The 23,221-nt window shown below is 47.3% G+C and overlaps 1 protein-coding gene across 4 annotated transcripts; it reads right to left on the reverse strand.

Moving 5' to 3' along the window:
* Positions 1 to 8,787: 8,787 nt before the first annotated feature.
* Positions 8,788 to 20,382, reverse strand: LOC139306869 (bile salt export pump-like). 4 transcript variants are annotated; one of them, XM_070930833.1, is made up of 29 exons: positions 20,304 to 20,382; positions 20,138 to 20,156; positions 19,711 to 19,740; positions 19,559 to 19,607; positions 19,154 to 19,455; positions 18,973 to 19,060; positions 17,855 to 17,988; positions 17,594 to 17,765; positions 17,377 to 17,501; positions 17,114 to 17,288; positions 16,905 to 17,018; positions 16,692 to 16,802; positions 16,461 to 16,586; positions 15,820 to 16,023; positions 15,546 to 15,716; positions 15,136 to 15,328; positions 14,936 to 14,990; positions 14,655 to 14,710; positions 14,590 to 14,621; positions 14,315 to 14,488; positions 14,097 to 14,201; positions 13,646 to 13,807; positions 13,016 to 13,219; positions 11,987 to 12,228; positions 11,293 to 11,449; positions 10,974 to 11,171; positions 10,122 to 10,328; positions 9,436 to 9,582; positions 8,788 to 8,988 (listed from the first exon to the last, which is right to left on the reverse strand). In XM_070930833.1, exons 1-29 carry the CDS (start codon positions 20,380 to 20,382, stop codon positions 8,788 to 8,790), a joined length of 4,032 nt encoding a protein of 1,343 aa, XP_070786934.1. The 4 variants fall into 4 exon arrangements, with proteins under 4 accessions (XP_070786934.1, XP_070786933.1, XP_070786932.1 ...); XM_070930832.1 differs by having other exon boundaries at positions 14,590 to 14,710; positions 14,936 to 14,999; positions 15,127 to 15,328; positions 19,559 to 19,610; XM_070930831.1 differs by having other exon boundaries at positions 14,590 to 14,710; positions 14,936 to 14,999; positions 15,118 to 15,328; positions 19,559 to 19,610.
* Between the last annotated feature and the right edge of the window lie 2,839 nt (positions 20,383 to 23,221).

Genomic DNA, 23,221 nt, shown 5'->3' on the forward strand with positions numbered 1-23,221 from the left:
GCTCCCAGAAGTTGACATTTCTCTGAGGAAGCAGAAGACCTTAACCACTTGGTGTAATGAATCGGGAGGCGAGGCCACCCCCACCCTTTATGAGAGGTTTTGGACGGACGGTTAAGATGACATTTCTTTTACAGCGCCTGCAAATACTCTTATTGACTCTTTATTCCCTTCACAATCTTTAAAACTGATCCATAAAAAGCACAAATAGGTGCATAAAAAAATAAAAGTGTCTGACACCCAGACACCACCACCCCCCCCCATCGCCCCCAGTTTGATTTGTGTCCCCCGGCAAGGTGTCCCTTATTTTTGCACGTTGAAGGTGGCGAACTATGAGAAGCGTTAAAAGATAGATGGCTGGAAAAGACTTATAATCCCGCTGGTGACACGTAAAGGTGTTTCACAAGAATAATTGCCGCCCATGTTTTCTCTTTAACTGCATACCTGTCTGCTTTCTGTCTCCTGCTCCATTTGTTTGCCTTCCACTGTTGCTGGCCCCATTCCTCTGTCTCCCATGTCTTTCTGTCTCAGATAATCTAAGCCTGGCTTAAGCCTCCATCCACTCTATCTGCTGCCTCCCTCTCTCGCAGCCCCCCCCCCCCCCCAAACACACACGTCTGATTCTGTTCTTGCGACGAAGGCCTGAGAAATCCTCAGCAGATGCCTGAGAGGCTGTTTGGCTGGCTCCGCGCTGTTGATAGACAACACAGCTTTAAATGTGAAAACAAGGCTATTTCGAGCAGGCTTTGCAGAGATGGAATGCATGAATTTATAGACGAAGGGGAGGGGGGGTGGGGGGGGGGCACACAAACCTCACAGACGTTTTCTTGTTTGACTTGTTTCACATTTTCTCCGAACTTGTCAACACAAAATGCTTTGTGAGAGCAGCGTGGAGGAAAATGCGAACATTTTGTGCCTGTCACGGCGAGGGCTTTCATCCTGAGCCGTTCCATATACTGCACATAGATGCGCGTCAACAAAAAAAAAAAAAATCTGCCCCTATTGATCTGGATTTCGCAGCACCCGTCGTCTTGCATTTACTAATTGGCTGTGGCGCGCAGCATTTGCGACTAGTTGTTAAAGTTGGGGCGAGATGGAAAGAACCGCCAGTGCTCAAGTTCAAGTGACTGCACCATTCAAGTATTATCTACAGGAAGTGTCACAGGCTTGGACTAGATAACACAAACTTAGAGATCATTCAAACAGGCTGGACGCCACCATAAATCCCAATGACATTCAAGGCTTCAAGGTCGACCCTTTTCTCTCTTTGCTGCCCAAAAAAAAAAAAGGCTGAATTTGCATACTTTCGTGGCTTTGGCCATCGGACAGGGCAAAATAAACAGCCCAGTACCCCAGGGAATAACGTCCATATTGGCCACCTCAAGAACGAAGTCGATTGCCAACGTTAAAAATGTTCAATGTTTATTTTCTAGCTATCTCGTACGTTCTTTTCCCCAGAGCTGAGGTCCAACATGTAACGCTGGAATGATCGACTAGCAGCAGCTGATTGGCCGCGCGATTCCATCGTGTTTTTTTTTTACGCGTCGCCCTCGCTCTGCCCGACCTCCTGTGATCGTCTCATCTCCCTTGTCAATTTTCTCTCCGCCATCCCTGGACTGGTGCGCTCGCTGTGTTTGCAGTCCCTCCCGTCTGCCACACAGATCCTATATACAGCAAAAAAAATAAATAAATAAATGAATGACTGACAATGTGAAGCCTGAATAGATGAAAAATCCTGCCCGGTGTGGAGGCTAACTTTACGGAAAATTCAATCACACCTCAAGCGTCCGGGAGATTAATAGCTGCCATTATTCATCCTGGACTGGTGGAGGTGCTCTGCGTGTGCTGTTTATGCGAGTGTATGAATGTGTGTGTGTGTGTGTGTGTGTGTGTGTGTGTAAGAGATGGGGAGGGAAGACATAGATTACGTTCCCTCTGCAGAGACTGTGCAGCTGGTAAAGATTTTTTAGTCATAATCAAACACCAAAAGTGGATTCAAAGCGCTGTTACTTGGATTAGTGTGTGTGTGTATGTGTGTGTGTGTGTGTCGGGGGGGGGGGGGGGGGGGTTATTACCCAGCAGGCTGAGGTCAACCGTTACATTACAGCGGAGGCTTCTTCCTCACTCCTATCGCTTCCAATTTAGTTAATACAGGAGAACTGTTCTTCTTCCCTGCGCTCTGGAAGATAATCGACAATGAAATTAAGTGGCGGCAGCCCGTGTCAGTGGGGGCTTGTGGAGGAGGATGTGACGGCTCGGGGCTGATGGGAGATAATCAGAGGACACAATCAGCGGTTGCCAAGAGAATTGCTCCGGGCTTCTTTTATGGCCATAATAACCGTCACCTTGGCCTGGCGCCGTCAGGTTAAGTCAAAATGCGTGGGCGCAAACATTTTGTTTGGACACGCACCCCCCCCCCCCCTTTCAGAGGCTCACACATGTGAGTTATGTCACTGTCAGGAGCAATATCGACTCCAATCCACGCACACGCTCGCTTTGGAAGGAAGGAGTGTACACTTACCCAATCATGACAAATCACCGTTCCCCCCCGGCTGTCCCACCTCAGGGGGTCGTTACAACAGTGTCGGCTCAGATGGGGAAGGAGGCGACTCGCCGGCATGGAAACCGCTTTTACTTTCATGGTATCTGCTTCATTTCAGGTCGCTCTTTGAGGTTTTCTCGCAGAGATTGCAGCCGAGAGTTTCTAAAGAAATTACTTGAATCTTTTTTGGTTGGAGGGGGGGGGGGGGGGGGGGGGGGGGAGCTCGTTGGGTGTCACTCTGGGTGAGGCAGCTGTTTAGTTCTCAGTACGTCCGGCCTCTTGTTGTCATTCAGCTGCCTGACGAAACACCTGTGAAAGACCAATGTCTGTCAGTGCTAATTACTTGCAAATGCCTATGCAAATAGGCACAGCACAGTAATTACACCCCTCCAACAGTATAAACGCACACACACACACACACACACACACACACGTTGTAGCCACTGTGGCGTCCATCCTTGCGAGGTAAATCAGCGTCGTCTGTTATTAAAATTATAATTGTTGCACAGGATAAAAAGGTTAACACTTGAGACCACAGCTCTGTTTTACACATAATAACAGTATTTAGTCCTGAAGAAATGTTGTGGACCCCCCCCCCCCCCCCCCCCAATTCTACAGATAGCACTACTGAATATCTCACGATAATGATAACATTACGAGCTCACACAGTGGGAAAAGCGAGAACAACATGTCTTATCTTTTATTTCACTGTCTAATACAGTGGTTTTCAACCTAGGGGTCGGGGACCGTCGAGGGGTCCCAAGATACGTCTGAGGGGTCACCGGATAATTAAAGCTGTTTGTTTATTAACAATCAAATGACAGATAATTACCACCCAGCTCTGCAGTTCCTCTCAGTTCTATCTAGTGTTTTAGCGTCTTCCAGCTTATTGTTTTCGTTCTGTGCCCCCCCCCCAACTTTACTGTTTGGTTCATTCTCGCTGCTAATTAATACATAAATATGGCAATAGATATATATAATATTTGGTCTAGTTGCTAACATTGGGACACAAACATGACTCCATTAAATGCTAATGTTGTTCCACACCTGCCGGATGTGTAAATGGGCAACCATGTGCTAACATGTTAGCCACAACAATTTTATGTTGACAAATCAAATCACGCAGAAACTTTTCTCCAGATGGAAAAACCACCTGTTGCTTTATGTTTATGTTGCTAAGTCTAAGCTAAGCCAAGCTAAGCTTTGTACTGTTATCGTAACTGATATAAATTCAAGAGGAATCCTTTTTTATTATTGTTTGTATTGAGGGAGAGAGAACAGGGGTGAACTCCTTCCTCTCAGGCTGAGGGGTTAAACGTGTAGGTGGATATGTTTTCTGGCTGCATTGCATTCTGGTCCACTGAGACCACTGTCGGATGAGAAATTGGTATCTCTGCCTCTGCGATGATGGATTCCCCCCCTGTGGGATTGTTGATCCTCAGCGCAGAATGGTGCATCTAAAGAGAGGATCTCACTCTTGAGACTGAAGTCACTGGTTTATTATAATAATATTGAATCGATAATTAAGTTGGTGTGTTGTTATAACAAGAAGAGGCTTCAAAAATAATCAGAACCAACCTGTTCAGTCTTAAATTCGAGACTCGGTGAGCCGGGCGAGCATCAGTGTGCGAGTGTCACGGCAAGGTCAATCATCGCCTCGTTTACCGAAAAAGCTATTTTCTAATCCCGCTAATGGGTCTGTTCAGGGGCGGCATCTGATTGAGAACCTGCTCTCAGGCGGCGTACTATTTAGACAGCGGCACATTAACGCTATCTGGGTTTGTTTCAAGCGGATTTCTCTCAGGAAGTCGAGCTGCGAGGAGAAATGTGTGAAATCAGATGAGGTTGCAGGAGGGTGGTCGCTCTGGTTCCCAGGAGCAGCAGCAGCTGCATCAACAACGAACTCCAAGCCGTGATGTAGTTTAATATGACTGTCCACGCGCCAGGTTTATTCATCCCGGGGGGGGGGCATTTTCTTATCACTGGGGTCAGCAGAGCAAAGGCCCCCAAGAGCTCGTAACCTGGCGTATCTGGTTTAAAGAGGACGGCCTATGACTCAGTACCACACCGCTTTCCTAATGAATTAGGAGATTAATGGCAGACTTCAGACATGTGAAACATGCGAACAGCGTCCAAGGTCGAAGAGCTGCGGCGCACAGGGACGCGGCTCCGCGCGAGACGTGGATCAGATCTGATGTGCGTCCAGGCCAGGCCTGCGTGTTTACAGAATGCTGGGCTTTCATCCTCAGCCCAGCGCTCAGATCATTTCCACTGAGTGCGCCGAGGTGCGTTTGATCCAAACAAACAACTGTGAGTGATTTAGGCAGGCAGTGCAAATTTTATTCATAAAAGCTGAGAGGCAAATGGGGCGAGGTTCACTTCTTTGCCCTGAAAATGGGAGAGAGAAAAAAAAAAAAAAAAAACGAAAAACCACACCAGGAAACCCATTCTGCAAAACAATCGCCTTGATTTTAAGAATCGCGTCGAGTGAGTTTAGGGTGACAAAAGGTCCGCGCTTAATGCGAGCCGAGCCGCTCACACCGCCTCGCGAAAAGCCTCCGCGACTTAAATGAGCACTTGAATGCTTCAGTAATAGATTAGGTAGTAGGCTTACCCGAGGCCAGCCACAGCACTCAGGACCCGCAGGTTATAATTTATGTCTTGCTTTCATAATTATGATTTTTATCAGGTGTAATTTGCATCACGAGCGGAAAAATGAAATTGGATTCCGATTGTTTTTTAAACGGAGGCGTGAGGCCACGTGTTCCCACGCTGTGAGAGCGAGATGCTCCCCGTCACAGTGCAGCACATGGGAAAGGTCACCTTGGAGGTGATTGTAAGGGCTTATCTTTGACTGGCTAATGAACGGATCCGTGTCTTGCTTGCCACGTCTGCACGTGACAATGTTTGAATGTCAGAAAAGAACTCGCCCCCATTCTTTGTAAACGTGAATCGTCTGTATTCCACGTTCAGCCCATGATACGTTGAGCCCTTCCCACACACGCATTAATGAATGCCAACAAACTTATTACCGGATCCTCTTCTAATTCAGCCCCTTGCTCTCCCTGTGGCCACAGCGACTCTGTTATTGGTGCTGTAATAATGATTATGATAATGAAAAGCTTTAATGGTAATGACTGTCATCAGTAATGATGGAATTAGGCTCGTGTTATATTGTAGCTCCTTTTCGCTCCCCCTTGGGTTAATGATACATCTTCAAGTATGGATTTATTTTACAATGGCCGCTGTAATTTCAGTTTTATGGGACCGTCCATGTTTGAGCCCGACAGAAGAAAAGGCCTCAGCAGTTTTTTTTTTTTTTAATATTGGCCCCCGCAGAAGACAGATTCCATTTGCTTGTGCAGCTATAGCACCCCGGTTGCTTTGTGTCTGTTCAAAGTCAAGCATGTATTTTCAGGATGTCATTCGTATCCTCAAGTTAAGAGCAGACCTGCTCAAACGTCAACACGGCCACTTACGGCCCGTGAGCTGCAAAATAACCTCCAGCCGCTGCCGCAGATCAAACACGGAACTCTACTCTTTATGCTCCCTCTCACCTGAAGCCAAGTCTCCATGTTAGTATCTTCTCCCGAGTCTCTACCGCGTTTACATTCTGACTCAAGACGCCGCCGCCGCCCCAAGGCCGGCTATCGGCAGGTCTCCTCCATCTCATTTGCTGCTCCTGCGAGCCAGCCAATTTTGCCGACCATCCTCTCAGTGAGCTGTAATGGCTTCTTTGACTGTCAGCGCTTTAAATCCTTCAGAGACCCGCTGTCCGGCACGCGGCGGGTGAGGCCAGGGCGGAAGAGGCCGTAAAACAAATGATCCCTCTGGGAAATGAAGGGGAGGTGTAATTATGAGAGGCGCGCGCAATAACCCGGGTGGATGCACCTGCACCAAAATAAAGCTAATGTGACTTCTTTTTTTTTTTACTTAGTTCACTTCGTGACCTAACATCAATATTCTGCTCGAGCTTAATGATTTATTTACATAGCTTTTAAGATTTTATGAGAAATTACCATTTAAGTCAACTCTGAGGGAAAACGGTATTTACCGCGAGCTCCCAGCAACGTTCGGGATGAGAAAAGAGACAGCGCTGCTCATGCTCTTCTCTTTGTTTGCCGGCGTTGTGCTGGTTTGTGTGAGCATACGCCGAGATCACACAAAACACACGGGGGAGCCCGCTTGCACTCTTCACACCCGACAGAGGCACATCAGTCAGCCTCCGGCGCCTGTTTTCATCAATCAGAATGCCATTGACATCGCATGGCACAAAGTCAAACAGTGTCCTCCCGCTGAATGAATTGGCAGGAGGGGCCGCGAGATTGGATCGCGCCTGAGGAATGCTAATTTCACCGGGAGTCCGGGTCTGGATATGTCGTGATTAAAGACTCAATTTCCCAGAGGTCAGCGCGGTGTGATCACATATTACCACTAACTGATGGAGTGTCTCTGACATCTGCACTCTCGGCGGGCACGGCAGTCACAAGCGGCGGCGGCGTCAACAGCCATTAACGTGGAAGAGAGAATCAGCCGTCGGATTAGATATTCCTGTCAGAGTCAAGAATTCGTGCAGTCACGGAGTTCCTAAGTAGCCGTGTTATGCTATCAATATGCTTATTCATGGTTGAGATTATGTAAGTGAAAAAGTAGGGGGAGAGGCCTACAGCAGCTCGCCGCTGTAAAAGGCTAAGCCCTGAAATGCTGCCATCCAGCATTATCTTCACATAGCAGGAAGCCCTGCCATGCATTATCCCAACATGTGTCTCTGTGGAAGGCATCTCGCAGCAGCAGGTTTTAATGCGCTGGCGCCGAGCAACACAGACGGCACTCCTCTTATTACAGACACATCACCTTGTCATTTGAACAGCTGACTGGCAGCTGGAAAAGAGAAATTCCCGGTTTACAATTGAATGGCCGTACTGGACGATTACCGCACATTTGCAGCCTATTAAATACAGATCACGTATTCTTAACACGGGCTTTCCAAAGCACGCCATTCGTTTTTTTTTTTTTTTTAGGTGGATTTCCGACCGCACCTTCCGGGCAGCGTGTGATCAGTATTCATTTCTGCTCGGCGCTGAGAAAGAAACTCGCCTGAGATATGTAATCCATCACGGTGACCACTTTCCTTGCCCTTGTTTTCTCCCGTCAGCTATTTCATCGTTATGCGGTAATGCAGTGGAAAGCAAGGAGCTATTTTCTCTCATTTAGTGGTGCATTTCTATGGAGCCCCAAAGCTGACAAAATGCAGTAAAGGTTAAATAGAAAAACTGAACAAAACACTTATTAGCTGAATAATTGAATGTAAAAAAGGAATCTAAAGCTTTATTATTATTATTTTTCTTCGACCTCCAATAGAGTTCATTAAATACATTTAAAGCTTAAAACGTTGCAGTTAGCTTAGCAGCCTTTTAAGCTAGCTAGCTATCTCCTGCTAACTCATTTTAGGCTGCTAAAGTCAGCCACCGTACACTGGCGATATATGACAAAACAACCATTTTCCATAATGCAGCAAACCAGGTGACATGCTTGATTCATGGTTTTATTTCATTTCCACGCAAAGCATAAAAAATAAAAATAGGCCCATCCATCCAGCATTACATGGCTGGGAGGAGGAATACATGATGAAGCAATTCACTTGAATTATCTCGAAGCACACCGTCTACTGTACATAAGACACATAACACAATCTGTTAAAATGTTAAGAAGGATAGTTTGACATTTGGGGAAATACACTTGCAAGAAGAGTACGTTTTCTATATTACAGCAAGAGTACACGTGTACTTGTTTGGACATGAATAATATCATCATATATTCAGGCTGAAATTCAACTTCTTCACGTCTGTTGGTTATTGTTGGTCATCAAACCAGCTTACAGGCACATTTACCACCAACCGAAGGACTGGTTTGGCGCAGTATGCTGCGGTGAATAGTGGGAATGCGCTTAGCTCTGAACACTGCCGCGTCAAGTGTGGGTTATATATGTCCTCGGGACACGCTTGCCTACCACCAGGCGGGCGTGTGAACGTGCTCGAGACTCGCAAGACCCCTCTATTATTGACAGGATCCTTACCCAAAAAATAAATACAGTCAGAGTGAACAGGTGGGTCTTCCTTTTTCTTCTTGTGATTTTAAAGTATAGCGCACTTCCGGTCCTGGCCTCTCTCGGCGTACGGCAACAACACTGCTCCTTACAGTCCTTTCTCTCGGCTGCCTTGCTAACGGGCGGCCGCTTCCCTGTGCAGTTAGCTGATTGGCGCCCCCGTGGTCACCAGCTTGTAGTAGGCTCCCTTCAGGGCCATGAGCTGGTCGTGCGTCCCCTTCTCGACCACGTAGCCCCTGGACATGACGGCGATAATGTCGGAGTTCTGAATGGTGGACAGGCGATGGGCGATGACGATGCAGGTCCGGCCCTCTCTGGCTTTGTCCAGGGCTTCTTGCACCGTCTGTCACAAGCATGAAAACAAACACACACACACATGAAGCACGCGGGGGGGGGGGGGGGGCGCCATCATCGCTTCTCCCGCACAGCAGACACACAAGCCGCACAATTATAGCAATTTCACAATCACGCGTTGATTACTATCATTAGAATGTTCCGGCGCATCAGCGCGCCGCAGAGGCCTCTTTGCTCCTCAGCATGGTTCAGCCTTCGGAGCTGGAAAAGCTACTGCACAGTCCCGCAGATCATATTCATCTCAAAAGATGCTCCACTGGAGGGTGGGCATGAACTGTGAGCTGCTGGTGATAATAATAGAGACGATGAACGATAATGACGTTAATTATAAGAATAATTAACTGCCTGCTCCTCTTGCTCTCCGTGCCTGGAGAGCATCAAGCAGCTGCACTGCACTGGGACATGAAGTGTGTGGATTCAACACAGCGATGCGTACCTTCTCGCTCTCCGTGTCCAGGGCGGAGGTGGCCTCGTCCAGGAGCAGGATCTTGGGGTCGCGCATGATCGCCCGGGCGATGGCGATGCGCTGCTTCTGACCTCGGGACAGCTGGGAACCCTGGGCGCCGACGTTCGTGTCGTATTTCTGAGGCAGTGAGGCAAGAGCATCTATATTAAATGTCCTGAATATTGCGGTGAGTCATATCCCCATTTGGACATTCACGTATTGTTTGTTTTGAAGCTAGAAAATCGGGAGGACGTGTTCTCTGTCTCTCTCAGCTTCAGACCTCCCTCACTTCCCAGAGGCCCTTTTCTTAATGGAACTTTTCATAACTTGCCCTGAGACTTTCTGGCCTTTCCCCATCACCTGGGACTGTATGCACAAAACATCCTAAGGCTAAACATAGCTCCTCACTGGCCAAGTCTCTCCAAATAATAAGGGACATGTCAGACCTAAGACTTTTTGTCTGAGATAAGTTCGAGGCAGTCCAGAGCTAGACTGATGAATCAACCGAAGCTGGACCTTTTTAGTGCCTCCTAGTGGTTTTTGCCAGCTCGTCCATTGTGTCCTTGTTCTGTTCCTGATCTCTGCCTCTGTTTGCTTGCCACCGTGTTTTCTGAACACGTGAACAAAGTAAACCTGCAAGCCTTTCAAACCATTGCGCGCAGGACGCCCCCCAGTACCTCGGGAAGTGACATGACGTAGTCGTGAAGCTGGGCCTTCTTGGCGGCGGAGATGACCTCATTCATGCCGATTTCCCGCATGTTGTCGCCGTACTTGATGTTCTCGGCGATGCTGCAGTCGAACAAGATGGGCTCCTGGGACACGATGCCGATTTTGGAGCGCAGGAAGGACACGTTGACTCGAGTCGAGTCGTGGCCATCAATCAGCTGCAGGAAGCAATGGATTTTACCATTAGTAGAAAGCGGTATAATAATCAAAGACTGGAAATACAATCCACTTAATGAGCTATCATAATACCATCTCTGCTGTAATTCCTTCTCCTAGCTTTGCAGAGGTGATACTGTCCTTTTTAAATCTCGGACAGAGAATCAGGACTACGCGCTTGCAAACCACTTCCAACTCAATTAAGGCCATTTGAATCTTGGCAGGAATCCCTTGCTGGCACCAACGCCAACCTCCATCCTGAGTGGAGTGCCCCTTCTTTCTTTCTTTTTTTTTTTAAAGTCAGCATAAATGTCCCGACTGATGTCATATAAGAGTCAGAAATACTTCAGTCCCAAAGTGCACTGAATGTCCAGCAATTGGTCTTTGACTTTGACAAATTATTCATTTATTCATTTCAGAATGAGATAATCTGACATTTGGATAAAGGTCAGCAAATGCTGTGACAATATAATGTTGCCTGTTTTGTTTTTTTTAAGTTCCACCTTAATGTCAGAAATCCAAATCCAAAATGACGACATTGTCGGAAATACTCGAGTACAACTTCACAGTACATGCTGTAGAAGTATTCATACTTCACTTTTCGTTCATTGTACATATGCAGTGTTTTTGCCGGGCGTCCTCCTCACCACTCTGCCGTGGTCAGGGTCATAAAACCTCTCCAGCAGCTGCACGCTGGTGCTCTTCCCGCAGCCGCTGCTGCCCACGAAGGCCAGCGTCTGGCCGGGCTTCACCGACACGTTCAGCCCATTCAGGACCTGGATGTCTGGCCTGGTGGGGTAGGTGAACTTGCAGTCGATGAAGTCGATGTTCCCTTGGAAGTTATCCTGAAAACACAACAGAGGGAGGAAGGGGGAACAAAAAAAAAAAAAAACCACAAAGGCATTTAAAACATCCTAACAATTGTCTTGTGGCAGCATGGTGCATAACGCGTATCCTCGTTCGTACCCATTTATCTCCCTCTCCGCTGTAGACGCTGATCTGAGGCACGCGGTCCAGCAGCTGGAAGAAGCGGGCCGCCGAAATCTTGGCCTTGGCGTAGTCTGGGGTGTAAGAGGAGGCTCTGCCAAGGGCTGTGCCGCTGGTGACGATGGCCGAGATGACCCTGCCAGAGAAATCAACGTAATGTAACTTCAATCAAGCCCTTTGTAACTCCACTGGCTCACCACAGGGTGGGGTCCTTTCTCCTTCTCCTGGTGAGACGTATTTCTCGTTTTAAAGTTACAATTCTGTAAAATATTTATGAAGTCAAACTCAGTTTTTGATATTATTTGTGGTCTGCATGTTTTAGAACAGCTGTTAAATGTATTTACGTTCAATAAGTACGTGTCTGTATAGTGGTAGTGGTAGTGGCGGAGTCCGCCATTCCCACATAGGATTCAGATTGTCTTCACACAACCGAGAGATTGACAGGAAGCATAATCCAGCATTACTGTTTGGAATTGGATCTCAGTCTCACTGTCTCACTCTCCTTCAGCTGTATCACAGCTGTGTCACGTCACTGCTAATGCTAACCCAACATTTCACTCACAGGAGATGTATTTGATTCTCTGAGGTTAGCGTCGACTGCTTAAACGTTTTATGCGTTTGTATGTTTTAATTTATTCAATTGTGGTTTTCCTCGACAGCCCCCTCCTCTCACCTGAACACCAAGCTGAAGTGGAGCCCCTCCTGTCGCACCAAGTAACCCCCGAACCTGTAGGAGGCGGAGTTGGTCAAGAAGACGATGCACTGGGCGAAACCGTAGCAGGCTCCGTACACGTTTGCCTTCTTGAGGGCCGCTCGGTACGGAGCGCCCAGCTGGGCCTCGTACATGTCCACGAAGTTCCTCTCTTTCCCCAGGCCTGCGACGGTGCGGATGTTGTTTAGCGCCTCGCCGGAAATCTGCAAGCAAAGGACTCGGCTTGAAACTCCGGTACCAGATTAAATGGCGCTGTCAAATATAAAGGCAGATAGTTGAATAGAAGCTGTTCCTAATTCTTATGTGTTTTTAATGTGTGAAGGAGAATCGGGGGTTTAGATAAAGCATTTGTTCTGTTCTTATCTATATCCTATTTTATGCTGCTGCAGCAAACCAATCTTGCCCCATAGGGACCGTTAAACTTTCATCTAATCCACTTTATTTGGATGGGTGGGGTTTACGGCATCGGGATAATTAAGAGAGCGTAAGGGAAGCTCACAGTAAATTGACTTTTGAATACTTTTTCTTTGATTGTGAACTTTCTGGCTCTCGCTGTATTGGCCTGAGGTTTTCTCCGCTGTGTCTTTCAGTACCGTGACTGCATTTTAAGCATGGGTGGGCCCCGGTAGGAATTGAGCCTGACAGCGCTCGTTCCGTTCCGAACTTGCCAAATTACAGGAGCACCCAATAAAATGCAATTGTACCCGAGATCTGAGTTCAGCTGCGGGGCTGCAGAGCTTTTCCTCGGTGATGTAAAAAAAAAAAAAAGCTGAAACCTGGAGCCTAAAATAGACGCTGTTGTTAAGCCGTCTCTTATCTGCTGTCAGTAGATAAGTCATTTGATGTCAGGTGATGCTTTTGACTTGCCGCTCAATATCAGAATGCTGCCGCTGTGGTATTTTCAAACTGGAGGCCGATAAATAAGTCACAAGAGACAAGTGGAAATGGATCTTGGCGAAAGTTGTGCGGTGCACACGAACAATATCTGACCCGTCCGGCGGCCTCCATGGCCTGCTTGTCCTGCTTCGCGAACCCGGTCAGCATCTTGGCCTGGAAGCCGCCCGAGAGGGCGATGAACGGCAGGAAGCCCAGGATGAGCAGCGTGAGCTTCCAGCTGAAGCAGAAGGACATGATGATGGCCACGCCGATGTTGGTCAGGGAGTTGACGATCATGCCGATCTGCGAGCCGGTGGCCTGAGGAGGAAGACGGGGCTGAAGAGTTATTTGGCTCGAGGTGTCGTCCTCGTGGATTGATCATCCCGGCAGAATTGAACAAGTCTAACAGTCAAGCTAGCGTAGCAGAGAAGCAGCAAATGCTATCTCAGCTTAACGCCACTTGTTGTGGTTAAGTTAGCAGCAAATGAGAAATGAATTATTATGTTGATTTCAATACGAACATCAAGACAATATTAGACACACACCTCTGTTGGTGTACTAAGTGACCCACTAAAACAATAATAAAGACTGATTTCAAGTCTAAGAAATCTGTAAAAAAAAAAAAAAGTAATTAATTTAGCCTTTAATTTGAGACCGTTTTACATATTTTCTCCAATGAAATGATGCGGCCTGCTGTATTGAAAAACGGGTGATTGTCTTTTTGATACTGAGGCTGTGACCCACTCCTTGAACTTGGGAGGCGTCAGTCGCCAGACGTGTGGTCAGGGCTCCGGGGCTGTTCCTGTGATCGTCAAACCAGCCGATCTCCTGGCCCAGCATGGCGTGAAAGCCGAGCTGCCGCAACCTGCGGGTCAGCAGCTCTCCAGACTTGGAGAAGGCATAACCCTGGACACACACACACACACACACAGAGGAAGTATCCTTATGAAATCCAAAATACCATCACTGTGATCTCCGACGTAATGTGTTCGTAATCTGAGAAAATCGCGTCTTTGTCGTCCCTGCTCCACCAGTGGGTCAGAACTCACGGGTCAATTATAGAACAGGACCTCGGCAGGATGTAGAGAAAGATTTTAATTTACCAAAATAAAGGAGGTCTCTTGTGACTTTCCCCCAACCTTGAACACAAGCCGGGGGGGGTGAAGGCAAAGCGGCACGACAGCAATCACTCTACCTGCAGCGTCTGGGTGAAGAAAGAGACCACGCCGACCATGACAAAGAACAGGCAGATACTGTCAATCTCCTTCCTCTGAGCCACAGGATCTGTTACTGAGAATGTCTACACACACACACACACACACACGACAGACATATGGATGATAATAAATAATTACCACAGTGGCTTTAAGGCTTTTGTGTTTCAGAGAATCTAGACTACAGCGTGAACCTCACCGCCAAGATTTGACTGAACAGTAGAGAGTAGACGGGGTTGACCCCTCCATTTATGGCAGCCCCGAAGGATCCAAAAAGCATGTAGGGCCACTCGGGTATGTTGTACTTCAGGATCCTGGCAACTGGAGCGGGCTCCACAAGCTCATCGTCCTCCTCCTCCTCCGGGATGGCACTCTGAGTGTCCACATGTTCAAATACAGCAAAAGCTAACTGTGTTACAACAAATACGTCTCCGGGGACGCTTCAAACAAGGGGTATGTGATTGACGCGCACACCTTGGATTTGTCTGCCTGCGACACGGAGTACGCTCTGGGGCCAAGCTCTCCAGCGATGGGAACACAAGGCTCTGGGATCAGATTGGACAGCTGAGATCGGGACCGCTGGCGGATCGAGGCTCTGCAAAATCCGCCAAAAAAAACAAAGCTTTCTGAAGCGCTGCACGCTCCAAATGTCGAGGTAAACGTAAGAGGGCAATTAAGGGAATGAAGGTACCCATTTCTGCCGTGACACAACTCAGTTTCAGCCACAAGAGGACTACTGTAATCATCCTATTTAGATGCAGGACCACGTAATGAATATTTTAGGGCGGGGGGGGGGTGAGTGATTGTGTTTGTGTAATACCTCAAACTGGCACGGTAGCTGCCTGCTCTGGATAGACTTCCCCTCTCGGACTCTTCTTCCTTGTCTAATGCAAGAGATCCAACAAAGATGGTGAAGGTGGCGATCACTTACAGTTTCTACACGTCTACACAGTTTCTACTATGTGAGGCCGCGAGGACGTCGCCCCCCCCCTCCCCCGAAGCTGGACCTACTTTGCAGACCCTTCTTGTTCAGGGCCTTGTCCCCTTGGCTCTGCAGGGTGACGAGAGTGAAGTAGACCCCCTTCCTCTCCAGCAGTTCGTCGTGTTTGCCCCGCTCCACAGCTCGGCCGTGCTCGAAGCCGACAATCACGTCGGCGTTCTTTATGGTGGTCAGCCGGTGAGCGATGGAGATGGTGGTGCGGCCCATGCGTACCTGTGACGGAATCAGAGTTAGGCGGGAGCATCGGTTCTCCTGGGGACTAGTCAAAACACTCTTGATAGCTCAATAATTAATTTTTGTTTTTTGTTTTGGGAATCGGGATGTCCCGTCCAAAACAACCTTCAAGAGAAGTCTTGATTTCACATTGTGTCAACATTTTGCGCTCTTTGGCAGCCGACGCTGATTCAGCGCATAGACCGGTCCGGCTTACTTTATCCAAAGCTTCTTGAACCACAGCCTCACTCTCGTTGTCGAGGGCAGAGGTCGCCATGTCCAGCAGCAGGAGGCGAGGATTCCTGACCAGCGCCCGAGCAATGGCAATGCGCTGCTTCTGCCCGCCGCTCATCTGGCCTCCACCCTCCCCCACCAAGGTGTCGAATTTCTGTCCAATTTTTAAATTACAGGGAAAGTTATTAGGCCTATTGGGTGCTAAAGCTACTTTGAATTTGTGCTTTGTGCTCTGAAACTCTATTTGCCCGACCCACCTTTGGCAGGTCCATGATGAAGTTGTAGGCGTTGGCCTCCTTCGTGGCAGCGATGATGTCTTCCATGGAGACGCCGGGTCGGCCGTAGCGTATGTTCTCGGCAATGGTGGTGGCGAACAGCACAGGCTCCTGCTCCACAATGCCAATCAGCGAGCGCAGCCATTGGATGTTCAGCCCTCTGATGTCATGACCGTCCAGGGTCACCTGAGATGGGGGGCACAGAGAGCAGCTGGTTTTGCTCAAATTGATGGATGATGCTATTATAGTGCTCCGCTGTGTTTTCTGTTTTTTTGCTAGTTTCAAATGGTAAGGTTGTTAGTCTTGTGCATAACCTTCATCGTGCTGCAAGAGGTCATTTCCTTCTCTAGAAGCTGAAAGGAATAAGAAAGTAAGGTGTGCAAAGCCTCTAATTCCAGTAAAAGTGAAAAATGAGGCTGTTAGGACCCATCGGCTGAATAATGAAACAGATTATCATGTACTTCTATTACCCTCGGGGGGTGGTTATTTTTGAAACGACTGGAATAAAGCTTAAAAGGAAGGAGGCGGCAGCCACAGTGTGTCGAGGGAATCTTCAATCTCGGGAGTTGACGAAAGGGACCACTGGTGGAAGAATGGCAGAGGGCCTCAGCTGTCAAACCTACCATGCCCTCTTTAGGGTCATAGAAGCGCTGGATGAGCTGAATGGCAGTACTCTTCCCGGCTCCGCTTGGGCCGACAAAGGCCGTGGTCTCCCCGGACTTCACTGCAACACTGAGCTGGTCGAGGATCTGAGTAGAGATCACACGGCACCATGGCAAAGGTGACACCGAACATTTGGGAAACTGTAATTACCCTCGCTGTGTATGATATTGAATGCAGGAGGCCGCAAGTACCTTGACCTCAGGCCTGGAGGGGTAGTAGAAGGTGACATTGTGAAACTCAATATCTCCTTTGACCCTGTCGAGCTTATATCCAGCCTCAGACAAGCAGTCAATCTCCGGCTCCTGAGGGTGGCACATTTAATAAAACGAGACCCGTCAATGAGCGGCGATGCCTTCCTGTAAGGATCAAAATCTCGTAAAAATTATAGCATCAAGCACTCTCACTCTGTCAATAGTCTCAAAGATGATGGTAGCAGCTCCGCGGCCTGAGGCAAACGCCTCCAGACATGGAGAGGCCTGACCCAAATTCATGGCTGCTATCAAAACACCAAAGAACACCTGGAATAAAGAGGTCAGTATATTAAAGCTGCAAATGAAAGAAGAAGAAAAAAAATGCACATAGATAAATCTTGTCCGTGTGGTGAATGTGATACCTGCAGCAGTGTCCCTGGCGTGTACTCCTCAGTGTCCACCACCAGACTGGAGCCATACCAGAAGGCCAGACCATAGCATAGAAAGATGACCAGCCACATGAATCCGGTGAAAAAGCCCACGATCAGACCCTTCCTGATGCCGAAGCGCTGCGCTGAGATCAAGTTCCTGTCGTACCTGTGAAGGAGGAAGAGGCGCTCACCTCGGCTGCAGCTATATAAAAAAAAAAAGTAAATCCTCAACTTTCATCTGGCGGATTTTTTACCTTTGCACTTCTTTTTTCTCTCCGCCAAAAGCAGCCACCGTCCGGATGGAGGAGAGGACCTCGTCGGCCACGGCTCCAGCTTTGGCGTAGGCCTGCAGCTCCAGCCCTGTTAGCTTAGCCACAAACTAGGGGACAGTGGGGAAGAGAAAAGGAATCGGGTGAGGTCGAGCCGATGCTACGTGACGAGAAGTCAAATTCAAGAGACGTCGCGCCTCACCAGAGCCATGAGACCGGCGCCAATGCCGATCAGCGGGCTTGCTGCGATGATGACGAGCGTTAACTTCCACCCTGTCACAAAGCCGATGCAGAAACCACACAGGAAGGTGGTGAAGCGCTGCAAAAAGATGGCCACCTGATCCGCGATGGCGTCGTTGATCTTGTTGATGTCGCTGTAATGGCAGATACAACCACTGTAACACACACACACACACACACGGGCTCCACGAGACAGAAGTCAAGCCGCCGCTGTCCCACTCACTCTGACATGCGAGTGTTGAGCTCCCCCACGGAGGTGCAGTCGAACCAGCCGATCTCCATCCTCATCACCCTGCTGAAGTACATCCTCCTGATGAGCTGAATCTGCCTGGCGGCGGCCGTCACCCACAGGGAGATCTGTCGGTTGTGAAAGGGAGGTTGTACTCCGATTTTGGTCGTTGTTGGATGTTAAAAGCGAGCAGGGCGGCAGGACGCTGTCAGGACCCCTGCCCTCCTTTTTGAAGGAGTTCGTGAGGAAGTTCAGCTTATTCGACACGAAAGAGCACTGTAAAAATGACCCTGATGATGTCATAGTGATGTCACCGGGGGGGGGGGCTTGGTTTGCTACAAGTCTGCCTTTCAAACTGGGGCCATGTGGATTTGAAAAAAATGTGGGCATTTGTCAGGCATAGCGGGTCTGAGGAAACACTATCCAATATTGCATCATGGGAAATGTAGGATCCAGCACTTTTGGAGTTTGACACACGCTAGGAACTAAAAGTCAGGATATCTCCGCCTCACCTTCTTTGATTTGGACCGTTGTTATTTAACTCTGTCTCCCGGCAAGCCTCCCAACTTTATGAAAGTCTGTTATCAAATCTTTAACCAGTACTATTTTAAAGTCAATTGCTTGACACGCAGGAAGTCAGGACGGCAGTGTTAACCCACAGAAAGTAGTCCCTATCCGGCAGATAACATTCAAACCAGCTTACCAGTCTTTCCAGTAATATGTTGTGGCATTGGATGCAGCAAGTCGATCTAATATACTAAGACATTTTACAAGTGTCAACCTCCTTTAAAAAAAAAAAAAAAAAGCCTTTTCACTGATTTGACTCTTACATGGGAGGTTGGACGTGTTCGCTAGCGAGATTGTTATGAAAGGCTCAATAAGTGCAGTTTTTAGATCCTGTGAGAAGAGAAGAGAGGACTATTTGCAGAAGATCAGATGCCATGCAATTAGCAACATTAAAAGTAGTAGTAGGCAGAATATCAAGGCAGCAGCAGCAGGAGGATTTCAGATGTAGCACAATTCCCTTCAAGATTTCATGACTGATGGGATCAAATTGTGTCTAATTTTAGGAGAGTCTCTTTGTATAAAAACGATGACATTTTAGGACCAACCTGGAAGTATCCCAGCAAGAACACGGCTGCTGCAATTCCGACATAATAAAAGGCGAATTTGGTCATTTCGTGTTCAATGTCGAGAAGCCTGAAAGAAAGCACAAACACGCATGAGGGCGACAAGACCACATAGACACTTTGCAGATGGAACCGCATCTCGCATCTCTCACAAGCCACTTACCCGCACGGCCTGGCAGTCAGCGGCGTGAGCATCTCCCATGTTGAATTGCTCACGGAGGTCCAGTTCGACGGCGTCGTCGTCGTCGTCAGGCCCGCGGTGTAGTTCTTCTTCCACTGGATGGTGCCGTTCGCGCACTCCTTCCTGTCGTCCCTCAGCTCGTTGAGCTCGATGTCGTACTCGATGAAGGTGTCGGTGAGCAGGCCGAACACCAGCAGCATGAGGGGCTGGGCCGAGCCGTGCAGCACCGCGCACACGCTCCCCGTCGCCATCATCAGCATGTCGTTGCACGTGGCGAAGCGGAACTGGGGTGGGCATGGAAGCGCACAACACTGGCATTAGGTGGACGCCTCTCTCAAGAGGGCGAGGGCTACGTCGCGAAGAGCGAAACCTGGAAAGGTACTTTACCAGCTGGAAGAAGCCAACCCTTATCGCCGGCAGCTCCGCATTTCCCGGACTTCTGTTTGGAATAGAGGGCCAAGTATCAGTTTTTATGTGAGGTTGAATGTGACAAAGCAATCGGGGGGGGGGGGGCCTCTATAGTGTGATCTTTTACTCACTTCTCCTCGTCCTTGGACGTCGCCATGGTCCTTGTCATGGAAGAAAGCAGAGCGCTCTGTGAGGCCTCTGGGTGACACTTAGTCATGAACGCATGCTTGAGACGCAGCCTGAATTCCCGCCGCTCGGGATTAAGACATGAGACTGATTCGGCCGATTTACGTGTTTACTTAAGTTGCGGTGTTGCGCATATGTTTTGTATACTTTGTAAAATGTTCCATATTCTCTTATATATATATATATAGCAGTGGCCTGCCCACATACACACACACACACACAGTATATACATACATACAGGTACACATGGACAAGGTCACTGACCTCTCTTTCAGAGAAACAGTCTTTTTCTACAAATATGAGTATTTCTTGTCATTTATAGATCTTAAAACGGTGACACACATAAAATACTCCAAAGGCCGCTATACTTACATATAGGAGCCAGCTGGTTCTGCAGCACAAGAATAGAACATTGAGCAAAACTCAATTATAATAGAATCAACTAACAGATCTCCATATTATTTGATTATATGTGGAGCTTTGTAGTTTAATAAAGCATCTTCACTGTCAAGGAAATTAAAACGTACTAGTGCATTACCGTCATCTGAAAAGTCATAGCCGTGGTTTTCCTGTCCCAGTTTTTTAATGCTCTGCAATTTCACTGAGCCGGTCGACATGTTGACTCATCTGGCAAAAAGCAAAAAAAGGAGACGTCTAAAAAAACCAGAATAATTAGCGTGTGACGGTGATGTCAGCATCTAAATCCCACTTGAGAGGACATTTATTTTGTTGAGCAGTCATCCACTTTTGAGGAAAAATAAAATAACATTAAAAAAAAAAAAAAAAAAAAAAAAAGCTTTTTGATTTTGACATTTAAGTCATGAGATATTATGAGCGTATTAAGCATAAAATTGAGAGGCTTACCCGCACGTTTCCTTTTGAAGGGGAAACTGTCTTTATTATCCTTGATTGACAAAAGGAGTCAAGTCAAATTTAAACCAGCAAGTCACGGCAGCGCTCCTACGACGAGGTCCGGTATCCTGACTCCCAGTTGTTGTGTCCTGCTTGTCACTTGGGTCCACACTGTGTGCCTTGGCAGAAGCTTGCGTGCTCTTATTGAGCAGAATTTGGCTTGGTTGGAACTCAGGGTCAGAGTCTTTTGTTTGAGGGTAAGTGTCCTGTTGGTTTATGCTGCCGGAAAGGCCAGTGACCTGGGCCGGGCAAACATTTTTAACCGCGGAGGCACCTGCGCCGCTTCTGCATCGTTACAAGCTGAACCTGACTGAAAAAACATTCAATGTCCTTGAGATGTGAAATCATTTAGCTCGTGAATCATGTGCTAATGTCCCTCTACGGACAAAAGAAAAGCTTATTTAAGGCTTCAAACGTGAAAATCTTGTCCAATTGTTTGTTTACTTGGCGCAGACCCCAATGCTATAGTTCCTCCAAAACTGTACACGGGATTATTACGCTGGCTTGCCTGTCAGCCAGGCGGATAATACCAACAAACTGGAAGCAGCAGAAACCAAACTGTTCCAACACTCAGGGAGTGTTTGGGCTGGGGAAAGGGTCCATTTCTCCGAGACGTCATAAGGTCCTGATTAGTGCAGGGATTAATAGGACTTAAGCGAAGACCAGAGGCTTTAGTGAAATATCCTTCCATGACTTTGATAGCTGGCGTAATCGGTCCTTTAAAAACAAAGGTTGCGACAGCTTCAGTGGGCTAACAACAATGGCTTCGCAGATCACTCGATTTGATACATTCGCTTACAATTGGGATTACCGCGCGACACTATGAAAATCAGGCTCAGCCGTGTCAAAAAGCTTGTCTGAAATCAGATGTGAATTATCGAGGATCGAAAACTGGTCTGACATTGTTATTGGACATAAACCCCAATTGAGCTTCAGCGGTTTTAGATTGAAGTACTGTTTTTGATTATTCTAGCAAGTATGAGGGCCAGAACTGTATAGTCATTATTTAATGTGGTTTAAAGGTTTTTCTGCTGTGGCCTTACTTGGTTAGTATTTCTGTAAAAACAGACACCACTGACTTCATGACTCTTCCCTACTTTTGCCACTGTTACGTTTTGTTTGCGCCTTCAACAATATCCCACAGTGTTCCGCAAAAGTTGCATGGGCGCTTTAAAGCTGCAACAGCGTCGTTTTACTACACGTGTGAGCGTGAGTGGAGAATGTGTGTCGACGACGTGCCGCAGGTTGACATTTAAACATTCCGCACTCGAGGTTATTGCCCTCCTCCAGCTTGACTTCCTGGTCAGCTTCATGTTGCACACACTGCAGTCATCTTCTTTCTTTTTTTTCACCTCGAATGCGGCAGCTAGGGGGAATGTCTTATCATTTTCAAAATTTCAAATACGTGTCCCCGCACATGGAATAGGCAAAGTGAAGGCTGTAATGCATTAAAATGTCAGCTGTTTGCACCTTATAAACCCTAACAGACATTTCAGTTCATTCTTGTGTTTGACAAAACTTGAGATTAGGGTACAGATTGCCAGCAGGTGTCTAGTTTGTTTGTGCATCGGTACGTCGAGTACGTCCTATTTGTTGGAGGTACAAATTGGTAAAAAGTGAGCCCACTCTGAATGACAATTTTTCTGCTGAAGGTTTGTTTATCATTAAAGTAAACAGGCCTAGATTTTACATTTTAATAATTTGAGACTCGAAAATGCTTAATTTTTTTTTTTTTTTTTTTTCTATAAGTCAGAACCTTTAATTATACATGAGAATATACTCCTTGCGATTTATATTGTCATAAAAATGACTGGTCGGTCCCGCATAGTCACACATGAAAACAAGTTAGGGCTCACTGGTGGCATTGTGCTGCCGGTCACTCACTGCTGCCTTCAAATGCTGCCAGGAAACTACAAAGAACATACGTCCACCAGGCAAAGTTTCAGAGGAAGGGGACATGATAATTGACAACTTAAGACCTGGTGACGGTTATTTCTGCAGAGCCGTCATCATCTGAAAAGTCCAGAATGAAGTTAATAGAAAACTTAGAAGAATTATATGCCATTTTATGTTGTTTTACCTTGTGTTTTTCTATGTCTTTGTTTGTAACAGCCCATTGCAAGTGTGTTTTTAAAAGGTGACATATGAAGCTCATTTATTGTTATCATGCATTAATGTTGTGTAAAGTCAAACTAAAGGGAGCTGTGCTGACCGAATTCACACAAACAAACAAACCAAAATAGAGTTAAATATAACTTTTGAAGGCCATCATTTTCTGTGTTCCCTGAGTTACTGAGACGTGAAGAGGTTGGCAAGCTGCATTAACAACTGAGTGCAAATTGCATGTAGGCCTGTTATGTTACTTTATTTTGTTTTGCAGCACTGTGCAAATAACAGGTATAGTGTGTATTTCTATTATCTACTTTCTACTGAAACATCAAATGTAGGCCTGAAGTGTTTACTTGTGCAAGAACATGTAACTGGAGCCTTGTTGGAAAGAGAATTCTTCGAGGAGCGCTTGAAGGCAGCATCTGTACAACAGGA

Source organism: Enoplosus armatus, chromosome 24 (assembly GCF_043641665.1).
Source record: "Enoplosus armatus isolate fEnoArm2 chromosome 24, fEnoArm2.hap1, whole genome shotgun sequence".
NCBI classification, from domain to species: Eukaryota; Metazoa; Chordata; class Actinopteri; order Centrarchiformes; family Enoplosidae; genus Enoplosus; species Enoplosus armatus.

What these genes read in the sequence shown, in the direction of transcription:
- LOC139306869 (XM_070930830.1), bottom strand. Translation starts at nt 20,382, where the DNA reads ATGTCGACCGGCTCAGTGAAATTGCAGAGCATTAAAAAACTGGGACAG. An exon ending in AGCTACCGTGCCAGTTTGAG is followed by an intron (nt 14,711 to 14,935) that starts GTATTACACAAA and finishes CGGATTTTGCAG; the next exon opens with AGCCTCGATCCGCCAGCGGT. An exon ending in ACCCTGACCACGGCAGAGTG is followed by an intron (nt 10,329 to 10,973) that starts GTGAGGAGGACG and finishes TGCTTCCTGCAG; the next exon opens with CTGATTGATGGCCACGACTC.